The sequence below is a fragment of the Triturus cristatus genome, chromosome 1_1 (assembly GCF_964204655.1).
Source record: "Triturus cristatus chromosome 1_1, aTriCri1.1, whole genome shotgun sequence".
Taxonomy (NCBI): domain Eukaryota; kingdom Metazoa; phylum Chordata; class Amphibia; order Caudata; family Salamandridae; genus Triturus; species Triturus cristatus.
Window position 1 is genome coordinate 828,289,522 of NC_140579.1, and position 25,040 is coordinate 828,314,561.

General features: G+C 50.2%; 1 protein-coding gene across 1 annotated transcript in view; it reads right to left on the bottom strand.

The window, feature by feature from the left end:
• LOC146871135 (uncharacterized) overlaps positions 1-25,040 on the bottom strand; it is a 651,196-nt gene that overhangs the window by 62,714 nt on the left and 563,442 nt on the right. Inside the window, 1 exon segment of the mRNA XM_085646175.1 lies at positions 10,845-10,959. Coding sequence (XP_085502301.1) covers positions 10,845-10,959 — 115 coding nt within the window.

A 25,040-nucleotide genomic window follows, 5' to 3' on the forward strand; every position in this document is an offset into this window, starting at 1 on the left:
GAACACTGGTGGTAGGCTGGTTGATACCAGTCAGCCCGCACACTAGATAGTAATAGCTTTTTCAGGGGGCACCTTTAAGGTGCCCTCTGGAAGCATGTCATAATAAATCTAGTACTTGCAACAGTGCAGATTTATTATGTCATAATAAATCTAGTACTGGCAACAGTACAGCTTTATTAAGACAAGTTGTTTGATACCAAACACCATAGGTTTCAGTAAAGCCATCATGTAACTGGGAAACTCATGACCAGTGCCCAGTACATATACTTAAGATGGCTTCCCTGTTCACTTGTATCATCTAGTCATTTGAACTAGACAGCATAGGGGCATAGCTGCTCATGCAGATATGCCTTCAAATGTGATATTATACACCGTGCCTTAGGGCTACAAGGCCTGCAGTAGGGATGACTCACATATATTACATGCAGGGACTTTGGCATGGAACATATTGAGTGTGCTATTTCGTATTTTCACTCCTGGTTTACACCATGACACGCACTCTGCAATGGCAGGATGCATGCAACTTGTATGGGGTCTCTTAGGGTGGCATAATACATGCTGCAGTCCTTGGTGACACTCTATAGTACCCATGCCCTAAGTACCAGGGGTACCATTTACTAGGACCTTACAGGGGTGATAATGCGTGTGCAAATTGTTTGACATTTAGATCATTTTCTCTTGTTCTTAGGGAAAGAGCACTGGCACAGAGGCCTGGTTAGCAGTGTCCTAATGCACATCAGTCATTCAATAACTTTATTCGATTCGAAAAAGAATCATAAAAGTATACATATTTAACATACAAACTCACAAATGGTATTTCTTATCAAAAAGGTACGAATACATAAGTGGCAAAGACCGTATATCAAAAACCCATTTTTTATGGACACTATATTCTTTATAAAAAGTTCTTTAAAATTCAATACGATAACACTAATAAAAATTACATTAAAAACAACAAACAATTTATAAAAATCTATTACTTCAGATTTCCCAATGGACTCACGATCAATTTGTATCTCCACGGACATTTAATAACTTCCTTTAGACACAAACAAAGATATAAAGTGCAATGTGCATTTTTTAGACTACATCATCAACCCACTTGATTTTGTAAGGTAGCTACCACGACTCAGGTTATTTTAGCTGAATATATTCATATAGGTTATCAATTCTATGAATTTCAGTAACTTGTAGCAGGGAACATACTATCAATAACGATTTCTGATTGAGAGTGCCAATCTAATAAAACTGATCATAGAGCTACATATAGCAGCAGTTTGTAATGTTCTTAAATGTTCAAAACCTTCCTTAAAATTGCAAGGTCTAATTTCCCTTAAGATAGGTTTAATAAAACGATCTCTTGGAGCTTTGTAAAGTGTGCAAAAAAGTACAAAGTGCAGAGTGCTTTGTTCAGCTTCATTGTCACATGGGCAAGGGGGTAGCCTCTCACACCAACCCCCTTGCTTCGGGAAAGCAACCAGAAAATGCAATATTTTTAACCGAAATCTGGTCAAATAAAAGCGCCATTACGTATGTGCCGTGAAAGACAAATAGAATTGATGCTGTAGTGTAACTGCCTGGTATGATGGTTGTTCATCATATTTAGATGAGCCCAGTATACCACGAAATGCATTCTTAATCGCCATCTTTGAGCCTGGGTTAAGAGAGTCAGGATTATCATATAAATTACCAAGGCCAATTTTATGAAAGGTTTCCTTTACATAACTTATCCATGGGATCTGCATGACATGATTCAGATTTACACAATCTTTCAGAATTTCTTTTGAAAGGTGCAAATCATCTGAGGACCATACTTTTCCCCATAGGAGCAATGGGGACATATGGATACTATCGCTCACAAAGTCAAGGCCCATCTCGGAATGACAAAATATATTAGGAGAACTATTTGAAACTGATAAAAGACGTTTTAAAAACTTGTTCTCCATAACTTGTAATTGGACGCTTTTATGGTATCCCCACACCCCTGCTCCATAGGTAGCAACTGGCAAGCATTTAGATCTATACAATGTCTTTAATTCAGCAAGAGGTTTTTGGCCTAATTTACTTGTAAAACGAAAAAGGGCCTCTATAGATCTTGTTGTCTTTTGTGCCCGTGTTGTTATTAAAGGATCCCAACTCAAAGTTTTGTTAAAAAGATTTCCCAAAAATTGAAATTTGTGACTTTGGCAATAATCACATTTTCTATAACAAATTTACAAGTTTTGGTCCTATTTGGACCACAGACCATAATAAACGATTTTATAAAATTAACCTTTAGATCTAGCCCCAGCATAAATTCATTAAAAGCATTCAGGCATATTTGCATACTATTTGCAGTTAACGTCATCAATACAGTGTCGTCTGCGTAAGACAATAAAGGTATTTGTTTGCCATTTATTTTAGGAAAGTCCGCACCTTTTTCCAATAGGAATTTTTCTAAACCATTTGTGTAAACTAAAAACAAGAAAGGGGCCAAAATGCAACCCTGACGGACGCCTTCAGTTGATGGAATCGGCCCTGTCTTTTCGCCCCCAGGGCCATATCGAATGGACACAGAGGTAGCAGCATGTAATCTTCGCAACAACGTGACCAAAGGTTCCTCAAACCCCATAGACTCCATCAATAACCACAGTTTCTTCCTACACACAGTGTCGAAAGCACTGGATAAGTCCATGAAGGCCAGGTGTATAGAAACACCCCTAGCCTTCATGTACTTACCCATGATCAGGGCCAGATTGAGACACTGCTCCGTTGTTCCCCACCCTTTCTAAACCCATACTGTGAGTCCACAATAAGGCCAGAGGTATTTGCCCATGTCTCTAAACGGGCCAATATCACTCTCCCAATAAGTTTACAAGAGGCATCAATCAAGGAAATTGGCCTGTAACAGCAAGGGTTACTTTTATCACCTTTTTTGAAAATTGGCACAACTACTGCCTTTTTCCAAGATAAGGGGATACGTCCCACGATGATCGCCTTGAAAACGTTAAGCAACAATGGTGCCCAAACTTCAAGATTGTTCTTAAACAGATCCAAGGGTACAGCATCAGGACCTGGTGCCTTAAGTGGAATACCTTTTCTCAGTGCCTCCTCCACCTCTCCCAAAGAAAGTGAGAGACTAAGTTGTTGTGCAGACTCAATGTTAAAATCAATTTCATCCTCACCTTCGCTTAACAATGTGACACCCTTTGGGTTGAAAATCCTGGAATAATGGATCTCCCAGGCTTCCCCAGTTATATGGGCAATCATGATTCTATTTTCATTACTGAGGAAGGGACGATTTATTACCTCCCAAAATAATCTACTGCAGGGCTCGAAAAATCTGAAAAATGGTACTAGTCCTGCAGGTCTAGTGCCTTGGAAAATCCCCTCGACCTCACTTCAACCTACTTGACCTCCGTTTCCGAAAACGGAGCAAAAGTGACAAGATAACAAGATTTAAAGGCATCTTTATTGCTCATTCCCTTTGTGAGCAATAAAAATGCCTTTAAATCTTGTTATCTTGTCACTTTTGCTTCGTTTTCACAGACAGAGGACAAAAGTTAGTTTTTCTTCCTACTCGCCAGAAAAGGCGAGTAGGACCTAAAAATAGCTCGTCCTCATCAATTCTCCCTCGCAAGTGCGAGCAGGCGAGTGGATTTGGCGAGCCCTGTACTGTCCCTTAAATCAGAGGCTTTCTCGAGGTCATCCCATGCTTGCTTTTTCAGTTCCAATTTCCTTTTATCAATGGTTTCTTTATAATTTTTTCTTGCCTTTCTAACCAGTTCCTTATCCCGAGGGACTCCATGTAACGCCTTCCTCAATAGTGTTTGAGCCGCGGAGCATTCAGCATCAAACCATTTATGCTCCCGAATATCCCCCTTCCCTGCAGGTTTGAGTAGGTATGTGGCCACACTCCCAGAGAGAGCTTCAAAATTCGGAACTCTCAATTCAGGATCACAAGTGCTCGTTAAACAAATATCTACTTGTGATCGATTAATTCTGAAGATTGTTTCCTCCAATTTTGTAGGATTTACCCTATCCCACTTTAACCTAAGGCCATGATTATGATCATATTTCATCCAATGCTCTAAGGACTGTTCCCTGTCAACAATGGTGCTCAATATTAAAACAAGTGGATTGTGGTCACTGGCTGGATTTATTTCTATTTTAAAATCATCAATAAGATAAGCATACCTGCTCGAAATTAACACAAAATCAATTATACTCATTTGGCCCCCGGTCCCTTGAAAAGTTGGTATTGGCACCGTTGGGGTACTGGTCGACATTTCTAACATACAGAGGTCATTTACCACAATGATGTCATTCAAGGCATCACCCTGTGTAGTGTGCTTAACCCCTTCCATGCTGCGCAGATTCCGCCGCTGTGCTGACGGAATCTTGCGCGGGCGTGGTCATGACGGAACGGTTCCGTCATGAGCACAGCTCAACCGTGGCTCATGACGGAACCGTTCCGTCATGAGCACCGAAGGGGTTAAAATGTGAAAGTGGTTGCTCATTTATATCAAGTAGCCCACAGGCCCTAGTTCCACTCTGGCAGCATGTGGTACAATTAAAATCACCCAGCCAGATAATACAGAGGGGTGAAAAACTTTCGGTCACTTTCGCTATTTCAGCCTGTAAACCATCTATAATAGATATATTGTGGATGTCAAAAATATTATAGTACCAGTTAATTACAAGTAATGGGACCAGGAGGAGGTTTTTGATCAAAATCAGTTGATACCATGGAGAGGCCACTATTTTATCTATTTTCAATGACTTATATTTTACCGAAATGGAGGTCATTAGGCCACCTTTTGCTCTCCCAGCCAATGAAGGTTCAGCATGGACGATAAATGAACAATATCCATCCAGATTTTGAGCTGTTCTGCTCCAAGTCTCTTGGAGACAGATTATATCAAAGGATTTAATATATTTCATCCATACCTCGTCCCGTAATCTTCGTGAAATGCCTGCCACATTCCACGAGATTAGACAAAATGTACATCTATCCCTTTGTTTGCTTAATATATCTGGATGTTTACTCAGGCTAACACCATCCCCCATTTGGCCACCCTGTATGGAGTTCTGGTCATCCTCCCCATCTATAGCCAAAGCCCGCGTTATTCCATCATCAAGAGGAAGCTGGCGCTCACCACCTTCCCCCAGGGGATCTATGGCTAATATATGCTCGTTGTTGTTCCCATGACATAATAACGGTATAGTCATATCCTTGGCATCAATTTTCTTAGCAGGCCCTATTTGTAGTCAATCGACCTCAGCCAAGGTACTTAAGGGGCCAAAGCGGTTTGCATGAAACCATGGTGGACACTGTGGTTGCTGGTTTACTTTATTTTGGGAATCTATTCTTATTGGATTAGGTTGCCATGCAGGTGGACGATAAAAGAACCCCAACGGTAAAATCATAACCTCTGATTTCCCCATGAGTTGGTTAGACATCCTATGGATTATCGTTCTCACCAGCCCTGGGGACTTAAAAGTTAAAACTATACAATCCCCCTCCAGTGATTTCTCACTTGGTCCAACCCATCTGACCCTACAAGCCATTTTAAATTCTAGAAACAGGGCATTACAGTTTACTCCTGTCTTGGCATTTATAAGGTACAGTGATTTGTTCCTCAAGGACGGCCAGTCCTCCCCTTCCCCTGATGTTAATGGGCATACATTTGCTAAATTAACAATGTAGGGTGTAGTTTGAGGGGGCAAATTTAGAGTTGAATCTGGACTATTGGCTACCAAAACGCGTGGGGAACGTTCCCTAGCAGGGATCTTTACCGGTCTTCCTTCATTTAGAGTGTTTTCTGCCCCTGGTAGTTTATTCTTACTCATAGAATATATACTTGGATTACCTTCCTGGGTCGAGATGTTCACTTCAGCGAGGTGATCTATATGACCCCTAGGAATCCCTGACTGCATCATTCTTGGCCCCATACAGTCCAATGTGGCGATTTCCCCACTTCTATTTTTACCCATTTGGTTATTCAACTCAGGCCTCAATTCAAATTGCGAGACACCAGAATTTGAATGCTGATTCCCTATACAGAGCAACCGATTATCAATATCAGCCAATCTAGACAAAATAGGTTGTAAATGAGCATTCATCACTACCTCCATCCTATTCCAAAATCCTTCCTCCATGCTCTGGTGTATAATCGGGGCCATCTGATTAGGTGTTCTATTTATTGATATGGAGTCACAACTCTCAGTCTCTAATTCTGGTGCTAACTCAGTGGTCTCTTGCATGGCCTTCTTTACCGGGTGTTCAGGAATATGCTGTTTACGAGATCTCTTTACTACCTGACCCTTTCGTTTTTTACCCAATGGGGTTGGGCTGCTTCCGCTTATTTGTTTAGTTTTTTGTGCCCTTGTTATTACAGTTGGTTTAATTCTTTCAATCGGGGAATCAGAAATCTCTTGGATTCTAGGAGAGTCTGGGAGCAACAGGGGAGACCCATTAGATTGAAATCCTTCTTCCAAGTAACCCCCATCCAGGTTTGTATTACTAGTACTGGTAGCAGTATTGCGACTCTGATGCAATTGTGAGTCTAGTGACAACCTACGTTCTGTTAACTTAATTTCATTTACAATTACAGATGTAGCTTTTATTAAAAAGGCATCCAGGGTACCTACAACCCCTTTCCCTTTGTTTTTGTCATTATTGACATAGCTGACATAGCTACGGCTAAAAACACAAATTAGAATAAATTACAGCCAAAGAAGGCCTCCTACGTGTAAAACAGCATACATGAATCCCACTCAATTAACAGCAATCGTCACCCCGCACAATATGTACAAGATGTAATGTCCAAACCACTGTCCTTATAGAAGTACCAAAAGTCTTCCTTCGTCCGATTTGTCAAATGTTAGTGCCGTGGGCCCGACCTGGCCTCTTCTGGCCCCCAACGGCCACGGGCCCTTTGCCCGGGCTTAGCAACGCGGGAGCTCTCTCCAAGTTCTTAAGCGCCTCCGGGCGTGGAATGGGTGTGTGCAGCTGCGGCTTCCGCTGCAAAAACTCTCGGGCAATGTAGTCTCTCCGCTCTGGGCCGCGCTAGAGTGACAAAGGCTGCGGCGCCGAGGGTGGAGGGAGACTTGCACCGGGAGCTGGAGCAAGGGGGCCTGAGATGTCAAAAGCAAAGGTACATTGTGCCCCCAGAGCATTGAAGCAATAGTCCCACAAGGGGTTTCAAGTTATTTCAAATAGAATCCAGGAAGGACTCAATTTCCCAGAATGCAACAGTCTGTAGCACCATCAGTGCAAAGCAGTTCAAGGAAAGAGTCTAAATAAAGTGCTTGTTCTTCAGTAAGCATTACCTCTTTACCTCTCTTCTTCACCTCGCTCACCTCTTCAGCCGGCCGCTTCACCTTCAGCCTCGGCAGTCCCACCAGACCGCCAGAACTCCGACCGCCGATCCACTGAGCCGGCAGAACGCCGTATAGATGACCCCTGATAGAGTTTTAATCTCTCCTCGCGTAGTGCCGGTTCCTTGCTCAAATCCGCATACGCGGTTTAACTCTTCTCGTCGCCCGCTTTCCTCAGCACAGAGCTCAACGCCCCCCCCTCGGCCGTGATCCCGTTGGATGGGGGAACAGCTCCGGAGCTCCTCTCACACACGTCCAGTGCAGACGCCATCTTGCAAGTGGGCTCCTCCTCCGATCCGACCCCCGACTGCTTTGACACATCAGTCGAGAAACATTAGTACCAGTGGCAAAAAGTGGGGTGACCATGACAAAAAATTGCACTTTTCCTAAGTTGAGGCTTAGCGCGTCTCGACTTTGCCTATATTCCACTTGTTAACGTGGGCAGAGGAGGTCTTGACAATGTGTGAGTGCTTGATTTACTTAGCAGTTTTTCTATTTATTATTTGGTGGAACCTGCACAGACATCATCGCGGTCGTAAACACACAGGGAAATACAAGGGCGTTCAATGTGATAGAAGACAGTACACGCAGCCTCGTAACAACCATCATAAGCTGACATTTGAGTGGATAAGGGGAGTCTCCCAATTCCTGAAGCTAGGACCCGAACTTCCCCCAAGTAAATTCCACATCAAGGAAAAGGAAATGGCAATCAATTGGTTTAGGAAGCTAGCTCTGTATATACAATACAAAAGTGAGGTATAGTGTGCACAGAGTCCAGTGGATCCCCAAAGGTATACCAGAGGCTAAAGTAGATAATACCTTACTCTCTTTTGTATTAGTGTGGTTAAGCAGTCAGGCTTATCAGAAGCTAACGTTAAGTATTTGTTAAACACACTCCATGAATCCAGATCAAATGTTTGCATAAAAAGTTGATTTTTTTGTTTCATTTCTAGAAACAATATTTACTTAGTAGCAGGTAAGTTAAACTCTTCATACAATGTTACTTTTAGAATGGCAGTGAATACTGATTTGTAGGAACATTCAGATTACTTTTGTAGCTCATGAAACAATTTGTAAACTGTTCAGCAACACTTGAAATAACTTTTAGGTTACTTTTGGATTACTTTGTGATTATGTGTCTAGTTTATCATGAAACACTTCTAAAACAGATTAAGCAACACAGGACATCGATAAACAGGTTATCTCTGGTGAAGGCACTAAAGTTTCTTTTTGTTGCAGTACAAGACAATCCAACACAGTAGAATTTTCAAAGAAAACCCACCATTCAGTCCTATGGAGAAAAATGAAGTGTTAAGCTTACAGGCAAGTAAACTATTTCAGGATTGGAGTTTTGGGGTAGAACCAAGGTACCCCACAGTTCAGGTTGGCACTCAAGGGGCACCACCTGCAGCACAAGGGTGGGCGGGTGCAGGATGCCAATGATAGCCAATAGGGTTAAGGGGCACCTCGGTTGGGGGCTGCTCTGGAGCATGCCACGGTCTCGGGAGTCAAGCTCCTGGGGTTAAGGTAGGAAAAAAGGGTGATCCTAGGTTGGCACCAAGTCCACTCCACCAGCGGCGCCGGGGTGGCCGGTTTCAGGGTGCTCAGGAGGTGACTGGAGCCCAATGCTTTCCTATGGAGGATGTCGGTAGCTGAAAAGGGCTGCAGGCTGGAGACAGAAGTCTGGATGAAGGGAACCAACGACGAAGATGAAGTGAAGAGTTGCTGGACACCGTCGGCTGGGCACCTGAGGTGTCAGGAACTGTGGGTGCAGGCGTGTCCTTTTGTGTCAGGTTCTTCTCAACGGTTGCGGTCGAGGAGACAGTTAAAGATGATGCGAAACCTGTGTCCGCGGGAGATCAGAGTTCTCTAGGAAGGAAGGGCAGGTCCCCGGGGTTCTTGGAGGTTGTTGGTTGCAGGACATGCTGGATTCAGTTGGAGACAGGCCTAGATTTAGGGACCTTACAGGGGTGTGCAGGTTGGGACCAATGGGTCCCTTCCGTGGGGTTTCTACACCCCCTAGTATGCCAGTGCTCCAGCCATAGGCCTCTTCCTGTTTGGACCACCCCCCTCTCCAAGATAGTGGGGACTGAAAGGTGACCCTCCCTTCACCTCCCCCACCTGAGGGTGGGGTTGACAAAGTTGGGCACACCTCCTTTCCTGGCTAGGTTGTTCCGCAGGCTCTCGCGCCCAAAATGGGGGCCAGAACCAATGAGAGACAGTTGCTGATAGTAGCAAAAGGCTGGGGTGGGGGCCAGAACCAATGAGAGACAGTTGCTGATAGTAGCAAAAGGCTGGGGGCAGCCAACAAAGGTGGCAGGCCTTTGAAGCTCCTCCTTTGAAGGCCCTGCCCATACTAGGGGAAGATGCATGACACCACTGCCCAAGATATGCTTTGATCCAGACACAGAGAGCAGAAGCTCCCTAACAGGCGTCCAGAAACCTGTCTGGTGGTGGCAGATGGCTGGGAGCCAGTCAGGAACCATGCCTGTTTTTCAGGGGGCATTGATAAGATGCCCACCAAGTGCATTCTTCATTAAATCCCACAATGGAATCAGTGTGGATTTAATGTGCTGGGAAGTTTGACACCAAACTTCCCAGATTTCAGTAAATCCATCATAGAGCTTTTGAGTTGTGTTGACAAACTCCAAGCCCATACACTCAAAATAGCTCCATTGCACTTACAATGTCAGTGGTTGGCACATAACCTGTAGGGGCATATTGCTCTTGTAGTTATGTCCTCACCTGGGTATGGTGCACGCTGACTAACCAATACCACAGACAGTGTTGGTGGACATGGAACACAGGCATGTGTGCCATGTCGACTCTTCAGTCGGGCCTGCACCAAAACACGCAGCCTGTCTTGGCAGGGTGAGGGTGTTAAGGACGGGTCTCGGAGCTTAGCACAATGCAAACATGCTGCAGTCCTCAGTCCTTCTCTGGTCACAAGGCCCTTGGTACCAGGGGTACCTTTTACAAGGGACTTGCATGTGTCCCAGAGATGTGCCAATTGTGGGTACATGGTACAGTTTTGGGAAAGAACACAGGTGCTGGGGCCTAGTTAGCAGGATCCCAGCACATATTCAGTCAAGTTGGCATCAGTTATCAGGCAACATGTTAGGGGATAACCATGCAAAAATGGGCACTATCCTACAATTGGGATAACAAAATCTGGGGAAGAGAGCTAGAGGGAATGCAGGGGGAAAATGGCCCACGGAGACTCGAAGATACAACCGCACCCACATGATGAATCATCACTGTTTCATCTCGCCAACTACCGGAGTCATTTCCAGACTGTCTGCCATAAAACCAAGTAGATATTACAGAGTTACCAGAGAATAGTTCTCTCCCGACTTAGGTCAGTATTCAACTCTTGTCTTAGCCCTCAGTATAGATTGGCTGTGGGAAGAAAATGGTCTCTTAGGTTAGAGCTTGATACAAAAATCAGAAGACAGCCCCATTGTTGCATAGTTCCCTTGTACTTACAGATGTGTCAGCCCCAACTCCTGGTCGCTTTCTATAGCCCAGACCACCTCCTCCGACATTCAGCTTCTTTCCTTTTCGACCCTTGAAGCGGGATTTGCGGAACCATGCATTCTACTGTTAAAGAAATTTAGTATTAAGAAAGTTTAAAAATGTGGTCAAGTTAATAAACATAGGATGTGAAATCAAAACAAACCATTTGTAAAAGAATGGGGTTGTTGTGGCAGATTCTTCTGACCCCTAAATAGAAACGGTACTTACCTCTAAAAATCAGGATGCAACTTGCTCCCTGACTATAGATTTGCAGCGTGACCTAATCTGCCTGTTTACAGTTTTCATTTTTAACTGGATGCAATTTATTTGTACTTACATTTTTTAAACATGAATTCAATATACTCAGTTTCCATAACTTTTTTATTTATAAAAATGGAAATCTATTCTTGATCAGCGTGTCATTCTGTCATGAAGCCTCCCAGGGCAACAGCTGTTCAGACTGACCGCATGTAGAATGAAAAAAAATCTCAGTATACAAGTCACTCTCCCTTTAACTTTTAGTCTGACAACCTACAACCCTCCCAGCAAGACATCCAGGTGCCAATTACGATCCGGTAAAAAAATTCCCCGTGCGACTCGTATCCGGTCTTTTTACCGTACGAATCGTACAAGTGCCGTACGAACTGGCAATCACGATTCGCATGGTAAAAAGTCCATACGAACCGCATCGGGAATGATTTCCCACACGTCCTCGGGTCGGAAAATGTGTCCGACGCGTCCTCGGACGATGTACCGTACAAATGTGAAAGGTGAAGTCCGACCGAGGAATCACGATCCATCCCGTGCGTCCGATGTTACAACCGTATGGAAAAAACACCGTCCGCACCGAACTCCCATAGAAACCATGGAGACATGTGCCCGCATACGCGCCCAACACTCCCCCCCGCCCCCGTACGTCCGAGTCGTACCCCCACCCCTGTACGTGTTGTACCACCGTCTATGTACACCCCAGTACGTTCGAGTCCTACCCCCACCCCTGTACGTGTCCGACCCCCATGTATGTACACCCCAGTACGTTCCAGTCGTACCCCCACCCCTGGACGTGTCGTACCACCGTCAATGTACACCCCAGTACGTTCCAGTCGTACCCCCACCCCTGTACGTGTCGTACCACCGTCAATGTACACCCCAGTACGTTCCAGTCGTACCCCCACCCCTGTACGTGTCGTACCACCGTCTATGTACACCCCAGTACGTTCGAGTCGTACCCCCACCCCTGTACGTGTCGTACCACCGTCAATGTACACCCCAGTACGTTCCAGTCGTACCCCCACCCCTGTACGTGTCGTACCACCGTCTATGTACACCCCAGTACGTTCAAGTCGTACCCCCACCCCTGTACGTGTCGTACCACCGTCAATGTACACCCCAGTACGTTCGAGTCGTACCCCCACCCCTGTACGTGTCCGACCCCATGTATGTACACCCCAGTACATTCGAGTCGTACCCCCACCCCTGTACGTGTCGTACCACCGTCAATGTACACCCCAGTACGTTCGAGTCCTACCCCCACCCCTGTACGTGTCCGACCCCCATGTATGTACACCCCAGTACATTCGAGTCGTACCCCCACCCCTGTACGTGTCCGACCCCCATGTATGTACACCCCAGTACGTTCGAGTCGTACCCCCACCCCTGTACGTGTCCGACCCCCATGTATGTACACCCCAGTACGTTCGAGTCGTACCCCCACCCCTGTACGTGTCGTACCACCGTCAATGTACACCCCAGTACGTTCCAGTCCTACCCCCACCCCTGTACGTGTCGTACCACCGTCTATGTACACCCCAGTACGTTCCAGTCGTACCCCCACCCCTGTACGTGTCGTACCACCGTCAATGTACACCCCAGTACGTTCCAGTCGTACCCCCACCCCTGTACGTGTCGTACCACCGTCTATGTACACCCCAGTACGTTCGAGTCGTACCCCCACCCCTGTACGTGTTGTACCACCGTCAATGTACACCCCAGTACGTTCCAGTCGTACCCCCACCCCTGTACGTGTCGTACCACCGTCTATGTACACCCCAGTACGTTCAAGTCGTACCCCCACCCCTGTACGTGTCGTACCACCGTCAATGTACACCCCAGTACGTTCGAGTCGTACCCCCACCCCTGTACGTGTCCGACCCCATGTATGTACACCCCAGTACATTCGAGTCGTACCCCCACCCCTGTACGTGTCGTACCACCGTCAATGTACACCCCAGTACGTTCGAGTCCTACCCCCACCCCTGTACGTGTCCGACCCCCATGTATGTACACCCCAGTACATTCGAGTCGTACCCCCACCCCTGTACGTGTCCGACCCCCATGTATGTACACCCCAGTACGTTCGAGTCGTACCCCCACCCCTGTACGTGTCCGACCCCCATGTATGTACACCCCAGTACGTTCGAGTCGTACCCCCACCCCTGTACGTGTCGTACCACCGTCAATGTACACCCCAGTACGTTCCAGTCCTACCCCCACCCCTGTACGTGTCGTACCACCGTCTATGTACACCCCAGTACGTTCGAGTCGTACCCCCACCCCTGTACGTGTCGTACCACCGTCAATGTACACCCCAGTACGTTCGAGTCCTACCCCCACCCCTGTACGTGTCGTACCACCGTCTATGTACACCCCAGTACGTTCGAGTCGTACCCCCACCCCTGTACGTGTCGTACCACCGTCAATGTACACCCCAGTACGTTCGAGTCGTACCCCCATCCCTGTACGTGTCGTACCACCGTCTATGTACACCCCAGTACGTTCGAGTCGTACCCCCACCCCTGTACGTGTCGTACCACCGTCAATGTACACCCCAGTACGTTCCAGTCCTACCCCCACCCCTGTACGTGTCCGACCCCCATGTATGTACACCCCAGTACATTCGAGTCGTACCCCCACCCCTGTACGTGTCCGACCCCCATGTATGTACACCCCAGTACGTTCGAGTCGTACCCCCACCCCTGTACATGTCCGACCCCCATGTATGTACACCCCAGTACGTTCGAGTCGTACCCCCACCCCTGCACGTGTCGTACCACCGTCAATGTACACCCCAGTACGTTCCAGTCCTACCCCCACCCCTGTACGTGTCCGACCCCCATGTATGTACACCCCAGTACGTTCGAGTCGTACCCCCACCCCTGTACGTGTCGTACCACCGTCTATGTACACCCCAGTACGTTCCAGTCCTACCCCCACCCCTGGACGTGTCGTACCACCGTCTATGTACACCCCAGTAAGTTCCAGTCCTACCCCCACCCCTGTACGTGTCGTACCACCGTCAATGTACACCCCAGTACGTTCGAGTCCTACCCCCACCCCTGTACGTGTCGTACCACCGTCAATGTACACCCCAGTACGTTCGAGTCCTACCCCCACCCCTGTACGTGTCGTACCACCGTCTATGTACACCCCAGTACGTTCGAGTCGTACCCCCACCCCTGTACGTATCGTACCACCGTCAATGTACACCCCAGTATGTTCCAGTCCTACCCCCACCCCTGTACGTGTCCGACCCCCATGTATGTACACCCCAGTACGTTCGAGTCGTACCCCCACCCCTGTACGTGTCGTACCACCATCTATGTACACCCCAGTACGTTCCAGTCCTACCCCCACCCCTGGACGTGTCGTACCACAGTCTATGTACACCCCAGTACGTTCCAGTCCTACCCCCACCCCTGTACGTGTCGTACCACCGTCAATGTACACCCCAGTACGTTCGAGTCCTACCCCCACCCCTGTACGTGTCGTACCACCGTCAATGTACACCCCAGTACGTTCGAGTCCTACCCCCACCCCTGTACGTGTCGTACCACCGTCTATGTACACCCCAGTATGTTCGAGTCGTACCCCCACCCCTGTACGTGTCGTACCACCATCTATGTACACCCCAGTACGTTCGAGTCGTACCCCCACCCCTGTACGTGTCGTACCACCGTCAATGTACACCCCAGTACGTTCGAGTCGTACCCCCACCCCTGTACGTGTCCAACCCCCATGTATGTACACCTCAGTACATTCGAGTCGTACCCCCACCCCTGTACGTGTCCTACCCCCGTGTATGTACACCCCTGTACCTTCGCGTCGTACCCCCACCCCTGTACGTGTCGTACCACCGTGCATGTACACCCCAGTACGTTCGCGTCGTACCCCCACCCCTGTACATGTCCTACCCCCGTGCATGTACACCCCAGTACGTTCGAGTCGTACCCCCCACCCCTGTACGTGTCCTACCCCCGTGCATGTACACCCCAGTACGTTCCAGTCGCACCCCCAACACAACCTCCTAAGTACGGAGCGCACCCCAGGCCCCAACATCACAACCGCATGTACGAGTCGTACCAAGCCACACACAAGGACAGCACCGTACAACCAAATGGCCCATGTACACACCGTACACACGCTCAAAACGCACGTACACAACCAGGACAAAACAAAACAACCCAAGAATACACTATTCGAATGGCACAAAGCCACTAAACATGGCCAACAAACACTAAAAAAACACATTCACTGACCTGCAACTGCCAAAAACAAACAGAGGCCCAAAACACCACCACTCCTTATAACACACCCACCCAAACTTCAAACACAGCCACACCCACCAATGGACCAATAAAAAGGGCCCACACACACAAACCATGAGCCTTTGCAACAGACTCACTGCTGCCAGACACCACAGAACCATACTACAAGCTTCACCACACCTTACACTTGCACACCTTCACACAACCACCTTCACAAACACCCCCTCATCACATTCACACACACACACCTGCACAACCACACCCACACACCCACAACCATCCACACACCCCCCCACCATCCACACCCACACCCCTCACCATGCCCACTAACAAGAATCCAAAGTTCAGTAACCGAGAGTTGGAGGTCCTTGTTGATGAAATCCCCAGAGTCGAGCCACAGCTCTTTGGAACATTGGTCAGACAGACCAGCATTGCAGCAAAAACAGCCATGTGGCAGACCATCGTCGATGCTGTGAATGCTGTTGCGGACACCAGAAGGACCAGGCAGGAATGCCAAGCCAGCTGGTACGATCTGCGGAGAAGGGTCCGAGCCAAGATGCTGGAGGAACACAACCAGGCCAACGCCACTGGAGGAGGGCCCTCCCGCAGACCCGTACACTACCATCCCTGGGAGGAGAGGGTGATGGCCATACAGCCGGTGGAGGCAGTCGAAGGATTAGGAGGACTCCGAGACCCGGGTGAGTACACGAACAACGCACCTCACATGGGGGGACCTCATCCACAAGCAAACTCACAAACAGGCACGCAACCACCCCAACCTATCGCATGACTCAACCACACTCCATGAACACGCACATGCCACTGGCGCCACCATGCCCCATGCACCCAGCTGGACAATGTCAAGTCACAGGCCACAGAAGACACCAACACATGACACGGTAACCCGGATGGCGGGAGGGTGGGCCCCAAAAATCACATAGGCAACTCAGAAGCAGACAACAATGCCCTCTGCCCATATGGCCCAGGTCACAGCCAGACAAACAGTGTGTCCCCACACAGGAAAGACTCGCCAGCAAATGGCGGACGCCTTGCATCAACACATGGGGGTGAAGGCACTGTTTTGCACATGACAGCAGCTAATGAACAGCCAACACTGTGAAAGAGTGGCAGCACACACAACCACAGCAGCAGCGCACACACAGACACTACAGCCAATGGGTGCCTGGAGATCAGAAACAAACTCACATCAACAAGCCAAGGGCCATTCAAAGGACTGGAAAAAGTGTGCGTCTAGGAAGCTGGGCTGAGGTGACAGAGGGTGACACACAGAGGGAGGGAGAGGGGGACAGAGAGGGAGGGAGAGGGGGACAGAGAGGGAGGGAGACACAGGGACACGGACAGAGGGAGGAGGCTGACACACAGAGGGAGGGAGAGGGGGACAGAGAGGGAGGGAGACACAGGAAGACGGACAGAGGGAGGAGGCTGACACACAGAGGGAGGGAGAGGGGGACAGAGAGGGAGGGAGAGGGGGACAGAGAGGGAGGGAGACACAGGGACACGGACAGAGGGAGGATGCTGACACACAGAGGGAGGGAGAGGGGGACAGAGAGGGAGGGAGACACAGGGAGAGCAAATCAGCCGTGTGGTGTGTGGGAATGTCTGCTCGTTAGCAGGTAGACTGCGTGCATGTAGCCAAGGGTGGCCAGTGCCAGAACCCCCCCTCTTCACCATGGCAAAACACAGGGCCATGTCACAACCTGTTCACGAGCACAACGACAGCTACCTGCATTATATAAGTGTGTGGATCCACTCCATGTGCACATGTACAGTGCTACACGGAAGGCGCCAATGCATGGCTCGCCACACCTGCCCACTCCACTGCTGACTGCAGTCACACTTGACGCAGCAAGTAAGACTGTGCCACACATAGTTAAAGGGGCCAAAGTGGTGCCCAAGGGACACACCCATGCACAAGTGCACTGTGAGTGGAATGCAAGACAGATCCAAATTCCCAGAGGAAATGTTCCAACTTAGAAACTGATGAAACATGGATGTTGCATGGACCAAAATTAACATTGTCTCTCTCACACACAGGTCAACGTCGTGGTTCACCCCCCAACACTGGGGGGGAAGACTCACAGGACCCGGATCTGCGGGAGCCCGATCCCACCGGCAGCGACGACTCTCACCACTCTGTGGACGACCCCGACCGACCTGGCCCCTCTGGTGTCCAACCACCTGCAGCACCTGCGTCAGGTACAACTGTGCCAACCACCACCCCCACTCCTGCCACATCCCAGGAGACACCCAGGATCCCTGCCCCACCACCACAATGCAGCCAGGCTGGCCAGGAGGGACACGGTGTCCCGGGCACCCAGGAGGAGGCAGGCGACAACGCCAATGCCACCCCTCAGGGGTCCCGGAGACCCGATGTACCCACAAGGGCAGGCCAGGTGCAAGTGGGCAGGGGAGGTGGGAGTGGAGGACGGCGGAGGCGCGAGCCTGACCAGTTGGCTGGGGAACCGGTATATTCCCATGTCCGTAACATCCTGGACACATACCGGCAGGACACCACGGGCATGGCCCAGGTTGTGTCCACCCTCAATGAGATCAAGGGGAGCCTCGATGAGATAAAGACCCAGCAGGCCCAGCAACATGCCTGTCTACTGCAACACCAACGGAGGATGGAGGACAGACAGGCTGAGCAAGTGACGGTGTTCCAGGGGATTCACGATACACTCCGTCGGATGGCCGACAACATGGGCAACCCTCCCTGTGCCAGACGGCGTAGAACATCACCACCCACAGGGAGGGATCAGGAGGAGGAGGAGACATCCGACGGAGCATCCCAAACATCGTCACGGCCTGCTTCCGAGGGTCCCCGCATGAGGCCGGGTCATCCACGGAAAGGACCGTGAGGGTCAGCGCTACATCACCATCTCCCAGGACACCTGGCCTGGCACCTGGCCCACTGGAGCAACAGCATCACAGCATCAAGAGACATTCTCTGCCACATGGCCCTGCTGGTCACTGTCTGACCAATGTTGACAAAGACTGTGGCATGGACAATGAGGATTTCCAATGGCAAGGACACCAACTCCCCGTCTGAACTTTGGATTCCAAACTCCCGGAAGGCCCCTCACTTTATCCCCCCCCCCCCCCCCAAATAAAATATCACACCATGAAGAGAAGATGCCTGCTGGTTGCATTATTACCTTACATGTGTGTTGTAAAGTCTAAACATGCCTGAGTTCTCTTTTGACTTCAACCATCCACACCCTGGGGCCTGAGTCTGGCACAGGACACACGGGTCACAGTGTATTAGGCAAGACAGACATGGAGCACCATACACACCCGTGATGGGCCCAACCAGCTGAGGGGGTGGCCGCACAACCGTGCTGACAGACACATTGAGTACAGCAACAGTCATGCGCAGAGGTCAGGGATCATGTGGAGTGTCCTGGGGGGCACCCAGGTATGTGTAGACAGGTGGCAGAACCATGTCCTGCAAGCTTGAGTCCGGTGGATGCAGAGAATGGGGGCCTGGCCAACGTTGGATGCATGGGGATGGCACATGTCACAATACCCACACAGTCATGGACATCATGCCCAATACACAGTCTCAGCCCACACACACAGCTTGCATCTTGCTACTCGACACATCGACACATAGCCACTATCCGGGAAAACCATGCCAGACATGCTGGATGCACCGTGGCAACACACCAGCATTGACTGAGAAGAGGCACCTTGGAGGCATAGGGACACCTTTATTAGTCATGTTTTCGTGATTGCAGAGGCAACTTGAAGTACACATGAACACATCATGTGGAGTGACATGTGGGTCCAACACTGGCACCCCCCTTCTGCAGCACAAATGCGTGATAGCCATGGAACTGGCACACAATTGTCGGCCAACAGCTAAACACCCACAGCTGCTCACGGAGAGACTGCCATACACCATTGATCCGCTGATGTAGAAGTCCCACACCATGTCAAGCCAATGCAAACCGTATGTGTCCGAGGGCAGTGTTACACACATTGATGCCATCATCACAATCCACTATCCCATCACTGATGACTGTCAACAAGTCTGGCCATCTATTCAGGTGTACCCAGCTGCATGTTATGTGTACCATGGTGATGCTACATGTCTGCAGAGGAACCAAACATCGACAGGGGCAGTGTGCATACATCGTGAACAACTGCCACACCCAATACACCCCTGATGCATCCCTTACCCTATGGAGACTTCCAAACGTGTCCGTGCCTGTAACGCTGAGTCAGCCCTCGATGACGTGTCCATGAGGAATAGCAGTGCCACAACAATGCAACCAGCAGACGGCATGCGCAAGTACCTGGGGAAGAGAGACACACAAGAAGTCAGCCACAAAAAGCACAGCCACTTGCATGTGCATTTACTCAACACATGTATGGATGACAACATGCTAGGTCACAATTATGACTGGGGAAATACAACCATCACTGCCACCATCACTCCAGTGACACACCCACACACACCTCTGACTCATGTGCCATACATGCAGGTGGAGACACACATCACAACACATGCCACACGGGGACCAATGCGTGCACACTCAGACACTGGTACTCACCACTAAGCAAAGAAGTCGCGTATGAGCCGAGTCCGGATGTCCTCTTGCGGCTCCACATCCTCCACATCACTAGCCCCATTGCCAAGCCCTTCGTCCTCCACGGGTGGATGGTCCTCATCATCTTGATCCAGGATGAGTGGCACAGCTTTCTCAACTGCCATGTTGTGCAACATGCAGCAGACCATGAAGATCTTGCAGACCTTCGCAGGGGCATATGGGAGTGCGCCGCCGGTCTTGTGGAGGCACCGAAATCGGCTCTTCAGCAGGCCAAATGTCCTCTCTATCACTCGCCTTGTCCGGCCATGGGCGGTGTTGTAGCGGAGCTGGGCCGGCGTGATGGGGTTGCGGAGAGGTGTGAGCAGCCATGGCATGTTGGGATAGCCAGCGTCCCCTACATGGGAAGCACATGGACATCGTTAGAAGTGGTGAAGCGGTCGTGCTAGTAGGCTATGCAAAATACAGGACAGACAGACTGTACCCACCAACAACACATGCTCTTTCGTTGCGCAGCTGCATCATCATTTCAGGCATCCTGCTACGCCTCATGATGTAGGCATCGTGTGCTGATCCTGGAAAACGAGCACAGACATGTGAAATCACCATGTTGGACAGACACACCACAAGGGCATTGATGGAGTGGTAGTGCTTCCGATTGCGGTACGCTACTTCCCGTGCGTGTGGTGGTACCAAAGCTACATGTGTCCCATCTATGGACCCAATGACATGGGGCATCCCTCCCAGGGCATAGAATCCACGCTTGACCGCAGTCAACTGTTCAGGGGTTGGGAACTTGATGAAGTCATTCAGGTGAATCAACATGGCCTCTAAGAAATCATGCAGCACACAGCAGAACATGCTCTGGGACATGCCACCAACATGAGCTATGGTATATTGAAAGGTACCCGTGGCAAGAAAATGTAGGGCAGCCATTACCTTCAGCTGGGGTGTCAGTGCCGTAGGATACCTGTGCTGCGGTTGCAGGTGTGGTGCCAGTCTCGCCGTCAACTCTAGAATCAACGGTTGGGGGAAGCGGTAGCACCGGATACTGTCATTCTCCCGCATGGCAGCCAAGTCCGGAATTGGTCGGGCAAGAGGCGGCGCTCTGCAGTAATTTGGAAGTGACAAGGAAGAGTGAGTGCACTACGACAACAATTCCTATGTACTGAGCACATGTTAATCTGTCAATACACATATGCTACATAGGGAGTCAGGTATGTGCTACATGCCCTGGACACGTATGGCTGCCAGGTGACACTCCTACCAAGACCCAGCTACACACGGAGATTGAGAACCTCCCCATGCCATGCCATGGGAATAGCTGTGTCCCAGTGCAAGTGAACAGCCAGACGCAAGACAGGAGTGACATACGCCCACACATCAGCAGAAGTAGGATGCCGATTGCAGAGACTGGTGGCGGAACACTAGAGCCACAGGTCACATGACATTACACTAGGACAGCCCACACACCTTGCCATGAAGGTGCACATGTCATGACTCACCACACATTCATTGTGAGGATGCAGACATGTCCTTGTCACACTACTCCGTGTCCCATGCATACATGTGCACCTCACATCCGATACCACATGTGGCATGGTGTGCGGAACAGTGTGCAATGTCAATCTACACACAGACACATGTTGGTTGCTGCAACAGCTGCAGCTTTTGAGGGTGCTCCAACATCAACCTGATGGGAAGCCCCCACACATACATGACATAGTCACATTGTGCACCGTGGGTAGTGACAAATCAGGTGTGGTAACCCCTGTACCGGGCATCAGGGGACACTTCCGTGTGTTGGTGTCCGTGCCATGCCAGTGACGCTCACCCCAAGTGTGCAGTACGACATGCACACATGTCAAAGGAGTCAAGGGCATGCCTGGCACACATTGCACCGTCACACAGTACATCTGTACACATCTCATCATACATCTGGTGCCTTCTCGACTCAGGAGTAATGTTCCACATCACAGCCTGTCACACCTGTGCCCCACACATGTAGTAATGCACAGACGATGCCTTGATGTCCATTCATGGACAAGTATGTCCATCCATGGACAAGTATGTCCGCCCTATTCCTACCTGTGTGCCGCCTGTCACCACTGTGATGTGTGAAAACCGCCGTACTGCTGCTAAGAGGGCCTGTGTACGTTCCCATATCACTATGGGAGTGCTGCCGTATGTGTACCCATCGTGATGGTGAGCGTACAGGCATGTGTACGGCCCGTACCACTACGAGTACGCATACGCAACAACACCCATAGTGGTAGGGCCGTACGCACGCCTGTACGCTCCCTATCACTATGGGTGTCCTCGCGTATGCGTACTCGTAGTGGTACAGGCCGTACACATGCCTGTACGCTCCCTATCACTATGGGTGTCCTCGCGTATGCGTACTCGTAGTGGTACGGGCCGTACACACGCCTGTACGCTCACTATCACTACGTGTACGCATACGCGAGGACACCCATAGTGATAGGGAGCGTACAGGCGTGTGTACGGCCCGTACCACTACGAGTACGCATACGCGAGGACACCCATAGTGATAGGGAGCGTACAGGCGTGTGTACGGCCCGTACCACTACGAGTACGCATACGCGAGGACACCCATAGTGATAGTGAACGTAGGCACGCGTGTACGGGCCGTTGCAATGCATTTGGGGTGCCCTAGGGCCCCGGAACGCACCGTACCTGTGTGTGAAGCTCCAAATTACATAGGGGACACATGAGGGACAAGTATTAAGGCCCACATGCATGCTGGTTGTCATGGAGACCAAGTTCAAATTTTGAATTTGTTCTGGAAGGTGCACAGCAGAAGTCAGTTGGAATGAATCTACTTTGTTGCAATGTGTTTGTGGGGCTAACATCATGCAGGAGAAAAAAACCGATAGAGAACCCACAGACTGCTAGGTTTGAAGGGATTGGAGGAAACATAGGATGCAAATGTGAGTGACCAATCACTCTGTACTCCTGTGCATGAGATGGGCCAGCAAGGCAGATATAAGGCAGCCAGGTCCCATGAGGGAGCACTTGCCTGCACATCTCTGTATTCCACGACCCAGCTGCTGCTACTGATTCCCTGGAACCATGTCAAGGGCTGTGGAGAGGTCACAGCCATTCACCCTGGAGGAGAACATGGCTTTGGTGGAAGTGATCCTCCCACGGTACCCCATGCTGTATGGGCGACCAGGTTATCAGGTGAGTGCAGTGTCCACTGCCACATACTGTGTCCCTTTTTTGTGACTGTGACTTCTGCCATTGTGTCCAGGTGTGACACACATGCTATGTACTGTAGGGGGGGTCCCAGGGGGGGGGAATGCCTGATGTCTCCCAGCAGTGACCTGAGACAGGAGGGGTGGGTGCAGAGTCCTCCCAGCAGTGCCCTGAGACAGGAGGGGTGGGTGCAGAGTCCTCCCAGCAGTGCCCTGAGACAGGAGGGGTGGGTGCAGAGTCCTCCCAGCAGTGCCCTGAGACAGGAGGGGTGGGTGCAGAGTCCTCCCAGCGGTGCCCTGAGACAGGAGGGGTGGGTGCAGAGTCCTCCCAGCAGTGTCCAGAGACAGGAGGGGTGTGTGCAGAGTGTGAGAAGTTGGCCTGATATGTAGTGCTCACTATTCTAGTGATCACTGTGTATCATTCCAAACGACCCTTATTGATGATTGGTTGTAAGTCAACCTTTTAGACCAGCTATCCTAGTAGCGTGGATACGAGCAGTCTTAGGCTAAACTCTAGAGGGCGTGTTAAGCCAGCTGTTTACCATCACATATACCCCTTGAACACCAAGTGAAAGGACACCACACAAGTTGTTATGAAAATAAAAGGATATTTATTTATAACAGGACTACCCTGGCTCTTTATGAGTCAGGGAGCTAAGCACACTACAAAACTCTTAGGAAAATACTTCAGTTGCACAATTTACACAAATGCCCGAGGGGCACGAGAAACCACCTACACTAACAGTGAAATGCGAATGGTTAGAGTCTGGAGATACGGATCCCGGAGTGATCCGATCAGTGGGACTAAACGAAAAAGGAACTGGACACTTGTAGAGCGAACCTGCGATGGAGCACCGAGATGCTCGAGTTACCTAGCCCGGAGGCTGCGGCTGCGTGAAGTTCGTCAAGATGTCGGGAGTCCTCGTGTAGTCTCAGGAGCCTGAAAGAAGAAGTTGCTGGCAGGCGACCAGTGACGATGTTCAGAGCGATCCAAGCCTGGATCGGTGGTGAAGGAAACCTGAAAGCAGAGGGGACTCAGTTCTCAACCGCTAGCCAGCGATCGTGTGGGTACCAGGAGGGTACCGGCGGAAGTCACCTCGACCAGGTGAGTGGGTGACGTCGGACTCGGCTGTTCCTCGGACCAGGAGGCGCGGTGGCGACCAGGATGGAGGGCGAGCTGTCCCACGAAGGTGTCTACTGTCGATGATGCTGGGCCCAGGAAGGGGCAGCGGATCTTGGCAGTGGCCACCCAAGCGGGGGAGTCAAGATGGCGTCGGGAGTGGACCAGGAGGGTCCGGGGTACTCCTCTGTTGAAGGGGAGCAAGAGCCAGTCTGGAGCAACCAGACTAGTGATGAAACAAAACGTGGTGCGTCGTGAAGCGGGCCATAAGCCGGTCGGCAAGTGGTCGGACAACGCGGTGAACAGCAAGGAGCGGAAGGGCCCCCCACGCAGATCTCGTGGATGCTGGGGAGACAGACTTCGATGCTGGAGCTGCTCAGGGTTTAGGGTTTCTCAAACCCTAGGTGCGCTCACTCGAGGGTCCCTCGGTGGGCGTGCTAGATAAGCGTCATGCAGGTCCTGAAGATAGCCGGTCCCGCAGGTCTCGTCACACCTACGACTCTCAGCTGAGCTGATGAGGGAGGTAAAAGGTCAGAGATGGCAGGGAACTCGGGTCTCGTTGAGCTGGGCAGTCTTGATCCGTAGGAGAGACTTACAGCAAACCGCAAGCGCTTAGGTGGTGCCTGCTGGTGCAGGGTGGCTACTCCTTAGCCACAAGGGAGAGTTTTCAGAAATAGTCAAGAGTTCCTTTCGTGGAAAGTGGTTCGTG